At 30.4% G+C, this 16,715-nt stretch overlaps 6 protein-coding genes across 13 annotated transcripts in view; 3 read left to right on the top strand and 3 right to left on the bottom strand.

Moving 5' to 3' along the window:
- Positions 1–1,778: 1,778 nt before the first annotated feature.
- Positions 1,779–3,029, bottom strand: RpS8 (ribosomal protein S8). The gene is made up of 4 exons (XM_070634267.1): positions 2,985–3,029; positions 2,720–2,826; positions 2,193–2,604; positions 1,779–1,970 (listed from the first exon to the last, which is right to left on the bottom strand). Exons 1-4 carry the CDS (start codon positions 2,986–2,988, stop codon positions 1,861–1,863), a joined length of 633 nt encoding a protein of 210 aa, XP_070490368.1. The 5' UTR covers positions 2,989–3,029; the 3' UTR covers positions 1,779–1,860.
- Positions 3,030–3,083: 54 nt separating this feature from the next.
- On the top strand, positions 3,084–5,111 carry Vps45 (vacuolar protein sorting 45). Its single transcript, XM_070634858.1, has 2 exons — positions 3,084–3,233; positions 3,302–5,111. Exons 1-2 carry the CDS (start codon positions 3,141–3,143, stop codon positions 4,925–4,927), a joined length of 1,719 nt encoding a protein of 572 aa, XP_070490959.1. The 5' UTR covers positions 3,084–3,140; the 3' UTR covers positions 4,928–5,111.
- A 93-nt stretch (positions 5,112–5,204) lies between these two features.
- On the bottom strand, positions 5,205–6,500 carry LOC139086411 (metaxin-1 homolog). Its single transcript, XM_070634859.1, has 3 exons — positions 6,363–6,500; positions 5,489–6,304; positions 5,205–5,418 (listed from the first exon to the last, which is right to left on the bottom strand). The coding sequence occupies exons 1-3, from the start codon at positions 6,429–6,431 to the stop codon at positions 5,335–5,337; spliced, it is 969 nt and encodes a 322-aa protein (XP_070490960.1). The 5' UTR covers positions 6,432–6,500; the 3' UTR covers positions 5,205–5,334.
- Positions 6,501–6,891: 391 nt separating this feature from the next.
- Positions 6,892–7,364, top strand: mRpS14 (mitochondrial ribosomal protein S14). Its single transcript, XM_070634951.1, has 2 exons — positions 6,892–6,963; positions 7,032–7,364. Exons 1-2 carry the CDS (start codon positions 6,892–6,894, stop codon positions 7,362–7,364), a joined length of 405 nt encoding a protein of 134 aa, XP_070491052.1.
- A 15-nt stretch (positions 7,365–7,379) lies between these two features.
- Positions 7,380–8,884, bottom strand: TfIIFbeta (transcription factor TFIIFbeta). Its single transcript, XM_070634540.1, has 5 exons — positions 8,413–8,884; positions 8,238–8,348; positions 8,139–8,182; positions 7,854–8,078; positions 7,380–7,798 (listed from the first exon to the last, which is right to left on the bottom strand). The coding sequence occupies exons 1-5, from the start codon at positions 8,525–8,527 to the stop codon at positions 7,475–7,477; spliced, it is 819 nt and encodes a 272-aa protein (XP_070490641.1). The 5' UTR covers positions 8,528–8,884; the 3' UTR covers positions 7,380–7,474.
- Positions 8,664–16,715, top strand: part of smash (smallish) — a 52,656-nt gene continuing 44,604 nt past the window's right edge. For 6 of the 8 annotated variants that reach the window (XM_070634537.1, XM_070634536.1, XM_070634539.1 and 3 more), the window contains exon 1: positions 8,786–8,943. The gene's annotated coding sequence lies outside the window, so the exon portion shown is untranslated. Of the gene's footprint in view, positions 8,944–10,022; positions 10,620–16,715 lie in introns of those variants that run through there. The other 2 variants (XM_070634534.1, XM_070634533.1) reach the window with 2 other exon arrangements.

The following is a 16,715-nucleotide window of genomic DNA, read 5'->3' as shown; positions in this document are numbered from 1 at the left end:
TAACAAAACCACATAATAAAATAAACTAATTAATCTGATTCTAACGATTTTTGAACGATTTCAGAAAATTTCGGTCCCTTTTCAGTCGGTTTCTGATCTTCTGGTTCTTCTGATGTTATGACAATTTGAGGTTGGCTATCAATTTTATTCTTGAAATCAAATTCAGCCTTAAGACAAGTAAACAAATAAGCAAGTGTCTGAACAGCCAATTTCTTCTTTTCAAGCTTCAAATCATTCTTTTCTTCTTCAGGTTCATCAGATTTTACGTTTCCCTTTTTTGGGCTTACTTCTATCTTCTCTTCATTACTTTTATCACTCGATTCCTTTTCTTCAATATTATCCTTGCTGGAAGAATTTGACATATCTTTACTATTACGATCATATGACGAATTTAGTTTAAGTGACTGAAAGAAGTCCACAATAGCTCCGATTTTTGAGGATTTCTTCTTCCTTGCGCCTGTATCCACCGGATATCCATCATTATAGCTAACAATTTCACTAATAGCAGCACACAATATCTTATTATTAAGACTTTCAGTGCCAATTGGTTTGAGCACATCGACTAAATTAGTCAAAGTTTCTGCAAATGCATTTTCATCGGTCACAACATCATCTAATCGATTAACGAATCCTTCTGCCTTCTCTAATTGCTTGAAAGCATCGACTTTTGCCATATTTGTATTGTTAATTGCTTTTATTTCCTGAATAAAATAATTAATGAACTATCACGTTTGACGAGGACTTGAATAATGATTTTTGGCGCCAAAATTCTGAACGTTATTGCCATGGATTAAACATTTGAGTAAATTTGAAATTAAAAAGATCGTTTAAAATTAATTATATCTTATAGCCATTTTTAATCGATTCTAACGCATATTTTGACTAATTCTAACACGGATATGTATGTTGTGCAAGCTGTAAAAGATTAATTAATAAAAAAAGTCATTTTAAGGTTAAAACTAAACAAAAATTTTATTTCACATTTTCACAAGACTCCATCTCATCTGTTGTCTCTTCTTCTCCAATAAGACTTTGAGGCAGATAATCTGTTTCAAGAGAAACATTTAACGAACAAACCAAAAAATTTTTAATATTAATGATAGCATTTAAAGATTTTTTCAATTTAGCTTTTTGCTTTTCACTTGTGCCTGTCTTTGAAGCAAATCCACTGGTGGAATCAACTATTTCTTCAGCAATATTACAGATTTGTCCATATTGGTAATATATTTCTTTATGCTTTTCTGCCAATGGTTTTAGTGCTTCGATTAGCTTAGTTATAACATCAAAAATTGCATCTTCGTCAGTTAGAAGTTGACCGAACTTTCTAGTTAGTTTATCAACTGTTTCTAATTGCTTTTTTTCGTCGATTTTCCCCATCTTAGATTTAATAAATTTGACAGCTTTTTACCGATATGAATAGCTTGAGATTAACTTGAAATGTGAGATACGATTCTCTGATGGGCAAGTCAGTGTCATCAAGTCTGTGACTTTTTAGTGGATAGGATAAACTGGGAAAAATTGAAGTTCATTTCTGTTCAATTCATTTTCAAATTTTTATTGACCGTTACAATTTGAGTTCTGCATAGCCGTTAAATTTATTGAATTAATTTCTATGATTTACTGTCAAAAAGTATATTTGAGCATATTTGATTATGAACAATATTCACCTCCAATCGAGAAATTTACATTCATCGCTTCCCCCTGAAAGCAAAATTATATTTTCGCAATTCTGTAAGTTTAAAATTCAAAAAGCAGTTATGAATAATAACAAATTATGCTTAGATTTCAAAAATTGGATTTTATTTGATGTTGTCTTCTTATGAATGCATACATTTCACTTACAGCACAAATCGAATTAATTTACTTCGATTTCTTAGACTTGATTTTCTTAATGTAGAACTCGAGTTCTTTGCCTTCCAAAATATATCCATCAGCACGACCGCATTGACCTGGTCGACTTGAGATAGCAGCTGTAAAGGAAATAAACTCATTAGTAATTGAACTTAAAGGAAAGTTTTATAAATTTAGGCAGATAATGTAGAATCAGAGTAACTATGACAAGCGCTATCATTTCTGTCGATTAGAATTCAACGCTCAAAACGAGTTTGTATTCTGTAAAAGTTTGACAGATCGCTTTAGGTTGTTCATCACTTGATAATCCAACATTATATGTGCTAAAAGATGATAAATACCTAAGAGACGTCCTTGTAAGAATTGTTCTTCTAATGCAGGTTCGACTGTAGCATACTTTTGACGTTCCTCGTATTTCTTCATTGCTTCCTTGCCGCGTTTCTTTGTGATTGGATCTTCTTCCTCAGTTGTGGCTGCTTGCTTTGAATCCTTCTTGCGACCGAGTGGAAGCAAGTAGTGGGATTCGTAGTACTGCTTGAATGGAGTAGCATCAATTGTGATAATGCAGTTCTTTACCAAAGTCTTGGTACGAACAAGTTCATTGTTTGATGCGTTATAAACGACATCAAGAATTCTCGTTTTGCGTGCTGTTGCTTGTGAAGCCCAGGCGAAATTTCCACCTTCAATACGAAGGGCACGGAATTTTCTATTTCCACCACGAGTTCTGACAAAGTGGACTCGGTTAACACCAATCTATAAATCACAAAAAATAATTAGTTCACAGTAAATAAAAAATTGAGGTTATAGCACTAAACCATAGAAAAATTTGTTTATATGACAAATTTCACTACTTTAATTAATCTTTTACCTTGGTGTTGGTTGGTGGACGTCCTAATTCGTACTTTCGCTTCTTGCGAATCTGGGCCTTTTTACCACCAGTGGCGCGGCGCTTATGAAATGAATCACGAGAAATACCTGCAATAAAATTAAAGATTTGTCCATTAATTCATCGTTTTTCCACTGAACTTGATGTTTATCCAACTAAATCCACACTTGGTTAGACATATTTAATAAATTCAAGTGTGGAAATATGGTTTTAAACACTTAAAATAATTATTTTTTCAGAACCGTACCCATGTTTTATGAGTTTTCGAAAAGAAAAGAACGAGGCAGGGGAAAGTCAACTAGGGGAACAACAACTTTTTTTTCTAATCATACTTAAGTGTAGTTGACCTCCCCTGAATTATTTTTTCAGTCAATAAAAATAAAATTTAATTTAAAACATCATAATGAACGTAATTAAATCAGTGCAATTGTATATAGACAAGATGATTGAGGAAGCAGGTGTCGGTATGAAGATATTACTGATGGATAGAGAGACTGTAAGTGTCATAATGAATAATAAATATGTTTGCTGTTTGTTTTGAATTAATTAATTTAATTTTTATAGACATCAATAGTGTCGATGGCATTTTCGCAAACTGAGATGCTACAAAAGGAAGTCTATCTCTTTGAACGAATTGACTCCGGAAGATCCAATGAGAGATTAAAGTATTTAAAATGCATCGTCTTCATACGTCCAACAAGAGAAAACATTTTGAGATTATCCAATGAATTAAAATCACCAAAGTACGGATCATATTTCATATATTTCAGTAATGTAATTCCTAGAACTGATATCAAAATACTAGCAGAATGTGACGAAAGTGAATCAGTTAGAGAAGTGAAGGAAGTTTATGCTGACTTTCTGAGCATTAATGCTAATTTGTTCTCGTTAAACATCCCAACATGTCTTCATGCTCTAAATTGGTATCAAGATGCTCTAGATAGAAGTGTTAGTGGGATTATTGGTGCACTATTGTCATTAAAAATACGTCCAGCAATTCGTTATAAAAGCGGAAGTAATGTAGCACAGCAACTAGCAAAGAAAGTTTTCGATACAATGAACAAGGAAAGCTCACTATTTAGCTTTAGACCACCTGAAAATGGAGATGCCCCACCATTACTCTTAATTCTTGACAGACGAGATGATCCAGTGACTCCATTATTGACACAATGGACATATCAAGCAATGGTTCATCAACTTTTAACGATTAAAAATAATCGTGTAGATTTGTCATCAGTTGTTGGAGTTCCATCTGAGTTAAAAGAAGTTGTATTGTCAGCAGAACAAGATGAGTTTTATGAGAAGAATCTTTATGCTAATTTTGGAGAAATTGCCACTACAATTCGTGATCTTATTGAGTCATTCCAGCTGAAAGCAAAGGAACAAAAGAAAATTGAGACAATTGCGGACATGAAGAACTTTGTTGAATCTTATCCACAGTTTAAGAAAATGTCAGGAACTGTTAATAAACATTTAGTCGTTATCAGTGAACTGTCAATGCAAATTAGCAAAAAGGCACTCCTTGAATTGTCAGAATTGGAACAGGATATGGTTTGCAGAGCTGATCATTCAGCACAGCTTCAAAAAGTCAAGAAACTTATAGCTGATGAACGAGTTAATATTGACGATGCATTGCGCTTAATTCTACTTTATTCAATGAGATATGAAAGACATGCAAATTGCGGAACTGTTGGCTTATTAAATGCACTAAAAACACGTAATGGACGAACACATTTAGTACCAAAAATGCTTGAATACATAAGTCAATATGCAAGAACTGAATTATTTAGTACAGTTAAGATTACTGATGCTGTAAAGTTAACAAGACAATTGATTAAGGGGATGAAAGGTGTTGAGAATGTCTATACACAGCATGTCTGTGCATTAAAAGAGATTTTAGAAGAAATTTTCAAAGGACGATCAGTTGACCAGCATTATCCATTTATTAATGACGTACCGGCTTATAGAAGACCACCAAAAGAAATTGTTGCTTTCATTATTGGCGGTGCTACATACGAAGAAGCAATGGCCGTACATCAACTAAATCAATTGGGATATCGGGTAATTTTGGGTGGAACTACGATTCACAATTCTGAAAGTTTCCTTGACGAAGTCGTTGCTGCCACAAATGGAGCTCCATTTAAACATTCAAGATCTCTTCAAGCATTCCACAGTGCATCACATGCTTAAATTATTTATTAATCCGGCATTATATTTTATTTAATAAATATTTCTTGCATGGTATAAAGTCGCAAGAAATTTGTTCTACTATAAGCTAATAGCTTCCTACATAGATAGATGTTATCCTATTACTATTCTTACTGTAAAAGTCGTGTGAATATAATAATAAATTTATTTATCGCTAATATTTAAACATTACTGTTTTAACGGAAAATTGAAATTTGAATGGACATAAAATTCAAAATTTAAAAAACCGTTAGATTTTAAATTCCAAAAATGCGTTAAATTATGCATTAATTTGTTAGCTATTCACTCAAATTTTCAAAACTAGCCTTTATTATCATTATATTCTCTGTTACACTGAAACAAAAATCCTGAATGAAATGTATATGAAGTGTGCGTATCGTGTCTACTTTCTAATCATCGTCATCGCCGACATACTCTCTATCATAATCACTGAATGTTGTCCTGTCTTCATTCAGTTTTTCAGCTAATGTTATCTAAAAAGTTAGTAAAATATGAAATTCATGAGGATTATTAGTCAAGCGAGTTAATTTTAATAGGATTTACAGAGAAAATTCCATGTAGATAGCCGTACACAATCATGGCAGTAGTGGCAAAAAGTCCGGATACAATATATCGTTTTCTAATTTCAGCTGGTGATCCATCTTCTTCCTGTCCAGTAAAAACTTTTTGTTCCTTTTTCTGATTCTGTTCCTTGACTTTCTCACTTTCAAAGCATTCAGACTCGTCAAAGTATTTCTTAGTTAAATTATTTACATATCTTACAAGGTTCTCACATTGCTTAGCATGTGCTTGGAGCTGATTATTTGGTAATTGAAATTTAAGGATAACAGCTAAATAAGCATAAACTGTAGCATCGACTTCACTTTGAGTTCCATTGAGGAAAAATTCATTGGTTCCTAACTTTTCACTAAACCAATTTAGACATTTCTTTGCTTTTGCTTCCATTTCTGCTGTATCATGATGATCGATTGGATCTTCTAAAGAGAAATTAGCTAGTGCTTGACATACTTCATCAGTTTTTCTTACATATTTTGATGGATAATAAAAGTTGAATGGAAATGGAGTTCTTGTTGCATAAAGTGCTCGTGTTTCATCTAAATTTTGTGGACTTCCAAACAACGTGTACATAAAGTATGGATAGAGATTTTGTCTAATGAATGACAAGCATGCCTCGTTCTTCTCTGATGCATCCAACACATATCCACAGCTTTTTAAGAAGTTGACAATTTTCTCATATCCACAATACTTTTTGTTATCAGTCGTGTCTATTAGGTATGGAAGAAATCCATTGTCTGATTTAAATGGTGAGAAATTTTGCCTAATTTTAATGCCTTTTACATCAGCCAATTTTATGTACATCTAAAAAATTAAATTTTCTTTACATAACTTAATTAATTCAGAATGACAATATACTCACCAAGACTCTTAAACAGTCAAGATCTATAGACGGCAGTGTAAATTCTCCTTTGTATACAAAAAGTTCCATTTTATCGTCAATTTATACTCTATGTTGTGAAATTACTTCCAATAATGTGCAAAATATATTGGTGCGTTCAGAAATTTGTTTTGATAATCAATTTTCAATTTTCATGACACTGACATGCTATGATTAAATGTGAAAATGGTATAATTCATAGAGAATGAACGTTCCGTTAATTAAGAAATCTGAAAAAGTCAGTAAATATGCTTCAAATTTTATTTAAATTTTGCAGATTTCCGTGAAAAAATACAGAATTTTCAGAATCAATTTTTCATTAAAAGCTGACTTAAAAGCAGCGACAATATCATTAGTTCTGCTTGGAAATGCTCCTCTTTCTTATCACTTTTAAGAAATGTCCGAATTACTTAGATTTCTATAAATTTCCTTAACAAATTCCAACAATCCAACGTCAGTGGTATTTTCGGGCTCCATATGAAATTTTTGTTGAATTAAAAAAATCTTCAAAATGTCCTTAATAAAAGCCTTATCAGCAGCCACTGATTCTTTAATCACCTCAGGAACATCAAAAATATTCGGTGTAAGTACATCAAATTCAGGAAATCTACCTAGAAAAACGAAATAATCTACAAAAAAATAAACTTCCAGTTTACACAAAAAAGATCCGGAGCTGGATGGACAGATTGGCGTATGATCAAGGATTATAAGAAGCGTATGACAGTTAAACAACATGCTGTTGATAGAATAAGAGTGAATACATTGAGAAAGAATGATATTTTGCCAATAGAAATAAGAGAGGCGGCATCAACAGAAATACATAACAACTTCCCGAGAGACTCAAACCTTAATCGTGTTGTGTACAGATGTATGGTGACAAGTCGTCCTCGAGGAAATTTAATGAAATTCCGCCTTAGTAGAATTATGTTTAGACACTTTGCTGACTATAATAAGCTATCAGGTGTTCAAAGAGCAATGTGGTAAAAAATAGAGTTACAGTCCAGTTTTTGTAGTATCAAGAATTTTATTTAAGGTAAACAAAATTAAATAAAATCATTCAGTCTGATGATTAAACAAACATTTTTTTAATTCCACTAAAAATCATCATCGTCACTATCACTCATTTTATCATCATTATTTGTAGACTTCGCTTCTGCCTTGTCTTTCTTATCCTCTGAATAATGCCTGTATTCTGGCTTTAAGTGCCATGTATTTTTGTGAGGATTCTTAACGCTATATTCGCAGATTTCCTTGAGAATCTCTTTGAGGTATGATATGGGCTGGTTTGTAAGCTGAACAAGATCTCGAATATTGTAAAATTGATGCTTCTCAAAGGCATTAAACAGCATATCCATAACAGCTTGTTTGTCCGTTCTTGATTTCTTTCCATCGCTCTTCTTTTTCTTCTCGTATTCGATCTGTAAATTTCATTAATTAAATTAAATTCATTAAGCAATTAAAATAAAGCCTTACATTGTGTTTATGATCAGAAATGGGCTTGAATGTAGTCACAACACTGTCAAGTTGTTCAACTCGTCGTTTAGGCATTGATGCATTTTTAATCGAATTTGCCTTCATTGTCATGTATGTTTGATCAGCGTATGGCCGGCATTCAAGCTTCTCGACTATCGTTCCTTCCATATAAATCTTATCGGATCTATCACTATCTACATGCTGACTAAATACTCCAAGAGCTTGCTGGAAGTTTAAGATTGAATTAATAAATGCAATAAACTTGAATTGGTTCTGGTAACTTACTTGTTTCACAGCCAAAACATCGAATCGGTGGTCTTTTGGAATATCTGGATAAAGGCATGATCAGAATTGACCTAAATATTCAATAAATCTTTTATTTACCTTGTTCTGGATCTATTTTTAATGTCGCTTCTGAAAGTGATAATGAGACTTGTGACTTCTGTCCTGGATATTTCACGATTTTCAGCTTTCCGACCTCAATATCTCCTGGTGCTATAAAATCAACAAAATTCAACAGATTTAGATACGTCAATTGATCTAAATTTCATAATTTTACCTTTTTCCCATTTCTTTGCTATATATTTTGGAACCTTAACTAGCCACACTCCACGACTGGCATTTCCACAGTCCAATTCCTTTTCTGTTTTTACAGCTTCCTCGTTCTTTGACATGTTAATTAATAATAATAAATCAGCAACAAAAAAATACTTCTAAATTTGTTTTGGAAACTTTTTGTTTTGAGAAAAACGCGCTAAAAATTCAAAAGTTTTCAGTTGGCTGTGCAAACTTAAAATTTGATAAACTTTGAGTGAAGTGAATGAATTTTATTTATGAGATTTTAATTAAATTAACAAACTTTTGAGCCGGCTAGTGTTTGGAAATTGTTGAGGTGTGTTCCCCTTTTGCTGTATACGCCATCTAATGGAATAAAATGTAAACCAAAGGAAAAACAAACTAAAATTTCAAGAATACAAGAAAGAATAATTAATAAATTTTTGCAGCTATCTTTTACGGTTATCAAAGTGCTAATACATTTATCGTGATTTTTCGTTTGTTTAACAAGGTGACATTTATCAAGTGATAAAAGGTGAGTGGTAAAAATATTAGTAAAAATTAACTTTAATTGCGAAACACAAAAATACAGTGAAAAAGAAGAAAAATCGCATTAATTAAATGATTTACAACCGTCAAATGTTTAATCCCACATCGCTTGATTAGTCATAACGTTGAGTTCGCAAAAAAGTAGCATTCAAATTGCACAAAACCAGTTGATATAATTAAAATCTGATTTTATGGCTGCATGGGAATTTTACAAAAAGTATACAGAAAAATCTAACTTATAATCTCTGGATATAACTAACATTTTTTTATGTTAGGCGTGTGTGAAATCCATTTATTCACTATTATTGATTGCAAAACAAATCGATTGACTACGTTCACTTCTTAATAGAGACCTTGGGTGTCAGATTAGAGTTCATTAACTAATAGCTACCCACTCACTTCTAAAATCCACCTGATAGATAGATTCAAATTATTATTATGACGATGTAAACATAATATAGGTAACAATCTAAATCAGAAGAACTATTTATGCTTCTCTCTAATACATTGCATTCATTACCGCTTTATGTATGAGTTTTGAATACGTCAGTTTCTCAAGTGTATCTAGTATGCACGTATTCAGTATGAAAGGTATGATCAGGTGATCGTAGCGCATTTATATTGATTTATTGATTGCCTAGTATGATGTGTGCTGTTGCCTATTAGAGAAATAATGTTTTTGTGTGATATAACCTAAAATCCTAGTTATGTTTAAAATTTGGCGGAAATTTCTCACTTCAAAAAGTTTTTTAAACATTTTTAATGCTCAATAAATTAATTTTTACAGAATAATTAGTTGATGTTGTTTAAAAAAGTGGCACTGACAATATAAATTGAAATAAAAATATTTTAGAGCTTTAATTAAAAAATTCTAAGATCATTCTCACCTATCAGTCAAAATGCTCGCCCTTTTCATCAAAAAACATTGCACAAACAACATCAGCAGTATTATTATTATTTTTTAACACACACACCTTCATTCAAGCATTTCTTATATTCACTGCCTATTTTGTTCTCTCTCACCGATCATTTTATTTTTGTTTTTCTTCTGTGCGTCAGTTCTCAGTTTAGTTTTGATCGTCATTCAATACAGACGAGTTTTGAAAAGATCATTTCGGGTCGGTTTTTCTTAACAATTTTTTTTTTATTTCTTTCAACATTAATTTTTCGCTCTCTCTCACTATATTATATGAAAATTAACATAAAAGAGGAGAACGAAAGAAGAATAAATTATTAAAGTGGCGGTGATTGGAATCATAAGATATAAAAAACATAAGAATATCAAAAAAAATATGAAGAGTGATGTGAGAAAATAAAGGTTTTTGTGGGAGATTAAAGAAAATATTACATGTATGATTATAAAGGATTTTCATTATAATCGTTGCTTATTATTGTACCTTATTCTTACTTTATTTCGTTCTGATGCCTGTTTTTTAAAAAATAATTATAATTGTGTTGTTGAAAGTGAATTAACGGTAGGAAGCATAAGATAATATATATTATTTTCTGGAAGGAGCATAAAAAATAGAAATATTCTCACGCACGGATATATGTGTACATAATAGTATAAAGTAAAGTGGAAGGACTTGCACAAGAAGGATTTTTGTTAACACAAAAAAAATACATTTCGGAAAACGCCACACAAAGGAACTAGTTTAAAAGGTAAAAAAATGATAATTCTTGAGAAAAAAAAAATTGTACAACAAAAGACAAATCGTTTCGGTTGTTCTATGTCACAAACACATGCTATTACTTCGGTAAAAAAGACCAAGTTTTTTTATGGCCCTTCAGTCATTCAAGACGAGCAGCATTTATGATACCATCTAATTAAATTAAAGGAATGCTATAAAAATATGTTAAAAACTATGTTAGTGAATGAAAAGCACTCACAGTGCTGAGACAAAACCGAGAGACATATTGAAATGAAGAAATTTTCTTTTCTAAAAGTGAATTAAAATTAATTAAAAGAAGTTTCTTTTCGGTATTTTCTCTCTTTCTAATTCTTCTCTTTTTCATTCTATCGCTTATTCTTAGATCATCACCATAAAAAAAGTTAAATGTGTGGAATGTAGGCCTTTTAGCATACTTTTGCCAGAGAATATTAAACTGTATTCATTATGTTCTGAAAATTTGGCTCTTCTGAATCATAAAAGATCATTTTAGACAAACCACTTGGGGATCATTTTATAGTGTTTTTGACATGAATATAACTTTTGAGAAAATATTGCCATTTGCATTTTGAATTTTGAAACTCGAAATTGTCATCATTAAAATTGCTAAAGTAGCAAAGCACCTAATTTTGATAGAGGTATCCGATTGCATACTGACATCGTTGTGAAATTTAGAGATTTGTGAAATATATTATTGTCTTAATGGAGGATGCTTAATTTTAGACTCAGTAGGGTTTTATTTTACAATTACCTGAAGCTTTCTAATTTCATCAAATTCAATGACAAAGTTTTGTTTTTCTTAAATCGATTTTAAAATGCTGCAAAATTACAAAAAGAGTAAAAATATGTATTAAAATTTCCTCATGAAGTCTTAGAACTTGAACCTTTGCATTGTCTAATTCAATTATATTTATAGAAATATGCTCTTAATTACTGTGCTACTAGGTTGATTTAGTTCAGCATGACAAAATGCTCTTCGTAAACAAAAATACCTGAATAAACTTCCTTACGTCCAATTATCAAGAAATTTAATTCTTTTAAACATTGCATGAAATGAAATAGAGAGAAAGAAAATTGTTGACGTGAAATTATTAATTTTTCAGCAATTTATTTTTTTCTTCTTCATTCAACAATCGTCCATTCAAGCGAATATAGGAATTAAATAGAGTCACATTTAATCTACTCTTTATTTATGGTCATAAAATTGTTGCAAGAAATATTTTTTTTTCCGCAGAACATGATAGAAAGGGAAAAAAAATCTGCGAGTAAGTGAGACAGAAAAGGTGGAAATAATGCGGAGAATATTGTGCAAAATGCTTGAATGAATGGCTTCACGTTTATTTCTATATTTTTTTCCTTTAAAATTATTTGTGTAAATAATTGATGGTTGCATTCAAACATTACAAGCGGTAATTAAAGCAAAATATTCGCTAAGTTAAGTTGTTATGAGAAAAAGAAACACATTCCATATGATAAGCTAATACAGCGAGCAGTATGCATGAGAATATTACACAAATGCTTTATTATATTCAATAGTACAACAACAGAAAAGTGAATGAGAAAAAAAAACATGTATATATGTGAATAAGCGAGCGGCAAGGACGCTTCCAACATATCTTCAAGGACGAATAAGTGTAAATAAGATAGAGAAATCGTAAAGATACCTTTTTCTTTGCTTCTTTGGACTTAAACGTAAACATAACAGTCGGAATATTGAAATTGAGAGCAAACAAGTTTTTTATATATGTTAAAATTATTTATTTAATTTCTTTCCATTTTCATTGCAATTAATCAGAAACATGTTCTTAACCGAAATAAAAAAAACTACATGCATATATAGAAGTGGGTATATATGCCGAAAAACATATGGCTTGACGATTCAATAATTGATTTCACGAATTTACTTTCAACAAATTGTTTTTGTTTTATTTTCTTTGTTGATTCTGAATAGGGGTTTAGGTAGTCTACGTTTGACAAGGAATCCGGGAGTTTTGAAATTTTTATAAATCGCTTATTGCTAGGCGTGATACTTTTTTTTTTATATGACATAAACACTGAATGTCACTTTGTGAAATCGCAATAATTGCATCTTCGAATCGATTTCTGTAATAACCTCATTAATCATACAGATTGCATGTGGCGCACATTTCATTATTTGCAATCCGATCTTGTACATGTACACAATCAATACGATTTGTTGATTTCTAATAATTTTAATCCATATCAAAATAGTTCAATATTTGCCAAATCTGTAGCTAATAATTTTAGGTAATTAATATTGCCACACAATAATCTTGGTGTATCAAGACATTTTTGTTTTCGGCATGAAACTCTAATGCTGCCCAAAAATAAAAAGCTATAGAAAACTTCTTATGTAAGCTTAAAGTTATCAAGCATACTTAATTTCCTAGTATTACGTTACTCAATACTTTGAACGAAATGAAAAGTTATTTCTTTCTTTTCTATGCTGATAATCATCAACAATTTATAATTAATTACGACTTTTGTGATTCCGAATATATTTAAGTAATGAATTCGAATAGCATATTGGTGGATAGATGGAGGAAAGTAAATGTTTATGAGCAATAAAAAGCATAGATAAATAGTTACTATGATAATTATTGTTCTCCGTAAAATACTTTTTTTTCTTCATCTCTTCACATTGTTGCTGAACGTTCATTTATTTACTGTTTCCAATGTCTATATGTATTTTTTTTTATTGTTGTTTTGTCAAGATTGGAAAAATCAAGTAATGCTTTATGATGGATATTTATGGACATAAGTATCTATAAATTATTGAAACTTTGTCTTTCTCCTCTTTCTCATATTTTTTTCTATGCGATCATAGATTTTCTGTACAGCACATTCCCTTGAAAGAATCTCTTGCTGTAAAGCTAAAGAATTTATATGAATTTCATCCTAATGATTTCCAGAGTTATTTTTTGCGCATATGATCTTTGTCGTTTCGAGAGTTAGTCATCTTGGCAAAAGTCATCGATTACGTTAGTCAAATTGGATATAAATTAATAATGGATATGATCTCATAGTACATTCTAAGCTTTGCATCTGGTTTTCTTTATTAATTGAGCAATTTTGATGTAAAATAAAAAAGGAATAGATCAGAAAGAGAAGAGAATTATTTTAAATTTTATTTAGGATTCGAACCTATATCAACTCCATAATTTGAGTCCAACACTTTACCACTTGAGTTATTATTACTTTTTTTCATATGAATAACTTTCTGGGTTAATGACAAAATTAATGTTCTGAAGAAATCTCAGATAAACTTCAAGTATTTCCAAGAAATCTGATAGAATTTTCTCAAGCGGTAAATACTGTTGACAATTCTTATCTTGAATATCGTTTTCCATTTCATGGAAGTTGATCAATTAAAATTCCACATCATTATTTGACAAATCCCGTAATCATAAGAGTAGTATTATAGTAACAGCTCAACAACCAGTAGCTATGAAAATCCAATTTCTCGCTTTAGACTTATCAAGATTTTTTTCTATCCACAAAATAAACTTTTTCATGCTCTTCTTTACAATATCTATGTTTTCTTTTCTCTTACACATACTCGAGTGTTTCTTTCTCTCGATTCTTGATTCCCGATATACTTGTCTAATTTAATTTCCAGCGCATTCACACTGAATGTTAGATGAAGAGTGTAGAGAATGAAAAGTAAGAAAAAGTTTTTTAGATTCCGCTGTTGCCACATTTGTTTAAACTTTTTTTTTTTGTTCAAGAGATTCTTTCTTACATCTTAGACGCAATTCTCATGTTGCTTTTTTCAGTTTACACCTTTTAGGCAATTCATTTGTCGACATTTGCCTTGAATTTCTTTACATCTTTCTCTTTTCCACTGGCATTCTCTGTTATTTTTCTCTTACTCGAAATGATCTTGATGATTTTTCAATAATCATTGTTCATACATAAATGAATGTACATACTTTTTACCTTTTTTTCCTCGTTTTGAAAATGAACGACTAAATGTCTTCATGTGAATCGATTTATGAACACAAAAAATTCTGAAAGTAAATTTTTATTCTGTTGTCTTTATGTTGATTAAATATTTGAGTGGAAAAAATGGATAAAAATTCATGATTTTTTTTTCTCTTTATTATTATTCATCGCTTGGCTCATTTCAAATTCAGTTAAAAATACCTGTGTCGTGTGTAGACATTCATTTTATTCTCCTGAGTTGCGATTTTTTTTTGGGTGCGATATTCCATTCATACTAAATCTCAGCAACATTGTTTGGCATAATAAAAAAAAAAAGTTCATAAGCCTTACTTGTAATGGCAAATGTGTTAATGTTTACAATTTGTCCTGCTGGTTTGATTGACTCAAAATGAGTGTAAACTGAGGTATGCTGACATGTTATAGGTTTTAGCATTAAATTTCTTGAATAAATTTTACGAATGTAGTAAACATGTAAAATTTATGTGCTGACAAATTAATAGATTGTAGGATTAGAATAAATTTTTGAAGCTTCTTCGTATTAATAATGAGTTAAATATTCAGGAGAAAATACGAATTTACAGTTCAGTTCATCGCCTTTAAGATAAATATTATTGATAATTTTGTATACAAAAAAGTCTTTAAAACATTAATTAGCATGCGAGGTCTTTTTGAGAGTTTTTTTTTGCTTAGAATATTTTTTTGTTCTGCTTAACCTTGCAACACAAAATCCTTGAATCAAACAGAACCTTCGAATTTAACAAACAAAAAAACTGCTCTTTATCCACCAATTCACACAAAAGCATTTCCTTTCTGATTCCAATCTCTTTTCACGAATAAAATTTATTGATACATTGAACTTTTCGTGGCCGTTAATTAAATGAATAAATTTATTATTCATCTATTATAAATATTTTGATGTCTAAAGATCAATGGATGCTGCTGCTGTTGTAGCTAACTGCTTACAATTTCATAAATCTTAACATGATCATTTTGTTAAAAGAAAAAAAAAACTAAAAGAGCAACCGCGAATGAGAGAATTAACATTGAATTGCAATGAATACAGTCGATTTGATTAATATTTAAAAAATATAAAAGAAAGATGTTAATTCAACACATAAAAGTTATGAATGAGTTGATGAATGGTATGAAAGATGAAGAAGAATTATTAATTAGCGTGTTTATATTGTATACACAAAGAAAAATGTAAAAAAATGTTGATTTAATTTGTTATACTCATTATTTCAAATTCGATATAGTCTTTGCAAAATGTTATTGGCTTTCGTTTATGTGCATGTCTTGTAAAAGAAATAAGAAAAAATAATTGTTTATAATCAAAACATATGCACAATGGAAATGAATAAAGAGGCTTTTCATTATTAAGCTCATAAATATACTTATGTCTATGAAAGAGATGAAAATGAAAGAGAAATGAGATGAAAAACACACTGCAGATGCTGCAAAATGCAAAAAAAAACCAAAATAAATAAATATTAATAAAAGAAGAAAGAAAGAGAAAAATTATAACTGTTAAAACAAAAAGAAGCGATTATGGTTTTGCTTTGTAAAATAAAAGAAAGATTCTTTTACAAACGAAACAACACAAAAAGGCATGATGATGATCATGTTTGATGATAGGTTTGAAGTACCTCAACATCAACACAATATGTATATAAAATGCGACTCACAATTCAGAAGAAACAAAATAATAATAATAAAAAAAATGGAAAATATGAAGACGAAAGATGTTAAAAAATTTCAATCTTTTCTTGATTATAACTTTTATTTCTCAGTTAATTGTTTATAACATTTCTGAGATTCATATTTGAAGATGCGTATAAAAATTTCTTTTTCACGCACTTTATTCCATTAAATTATTTTGTAACTTTGTAATAAAATTATTTTTTATGCCCTTCGAATGAGTTTAATTGATATTTAATCTGTGAAAAATTTATAGGAATTTCATGTAAAAATTCAATTGATCAAGATAGAGATTTAAGTATTTAGTTCCGCGAATGTAAATAAAATTTCCCCAGATTAACTATCGTTCTCAAATTCCTAACAAATCTGAATTGAAAAATCTAAATAAATGGCTATAAAATTATCTCAAGGGTACTTTCCAATA

Source organism: Chironomus tepperi, unplaced genomic scaffold, assembly GCF_022539635.2.
Source record: "Chironomus tepperi strain 1889 unplaced genomic scaffold, CSIRO-AGI_Ctep_v1 contig_85, whole genome shotgun sequence".
Taxonomy (NCBI): Eukaryota; Metazoa; Arthropoda; class Insecta; order Diptera; family Chironomidae; genus Chironomus; species Chironomus tepperi.
Note: the sequence above shows the minus strand (reverse complement) of the source record. Positions and strands in the feature narration are given on the sequence as shown.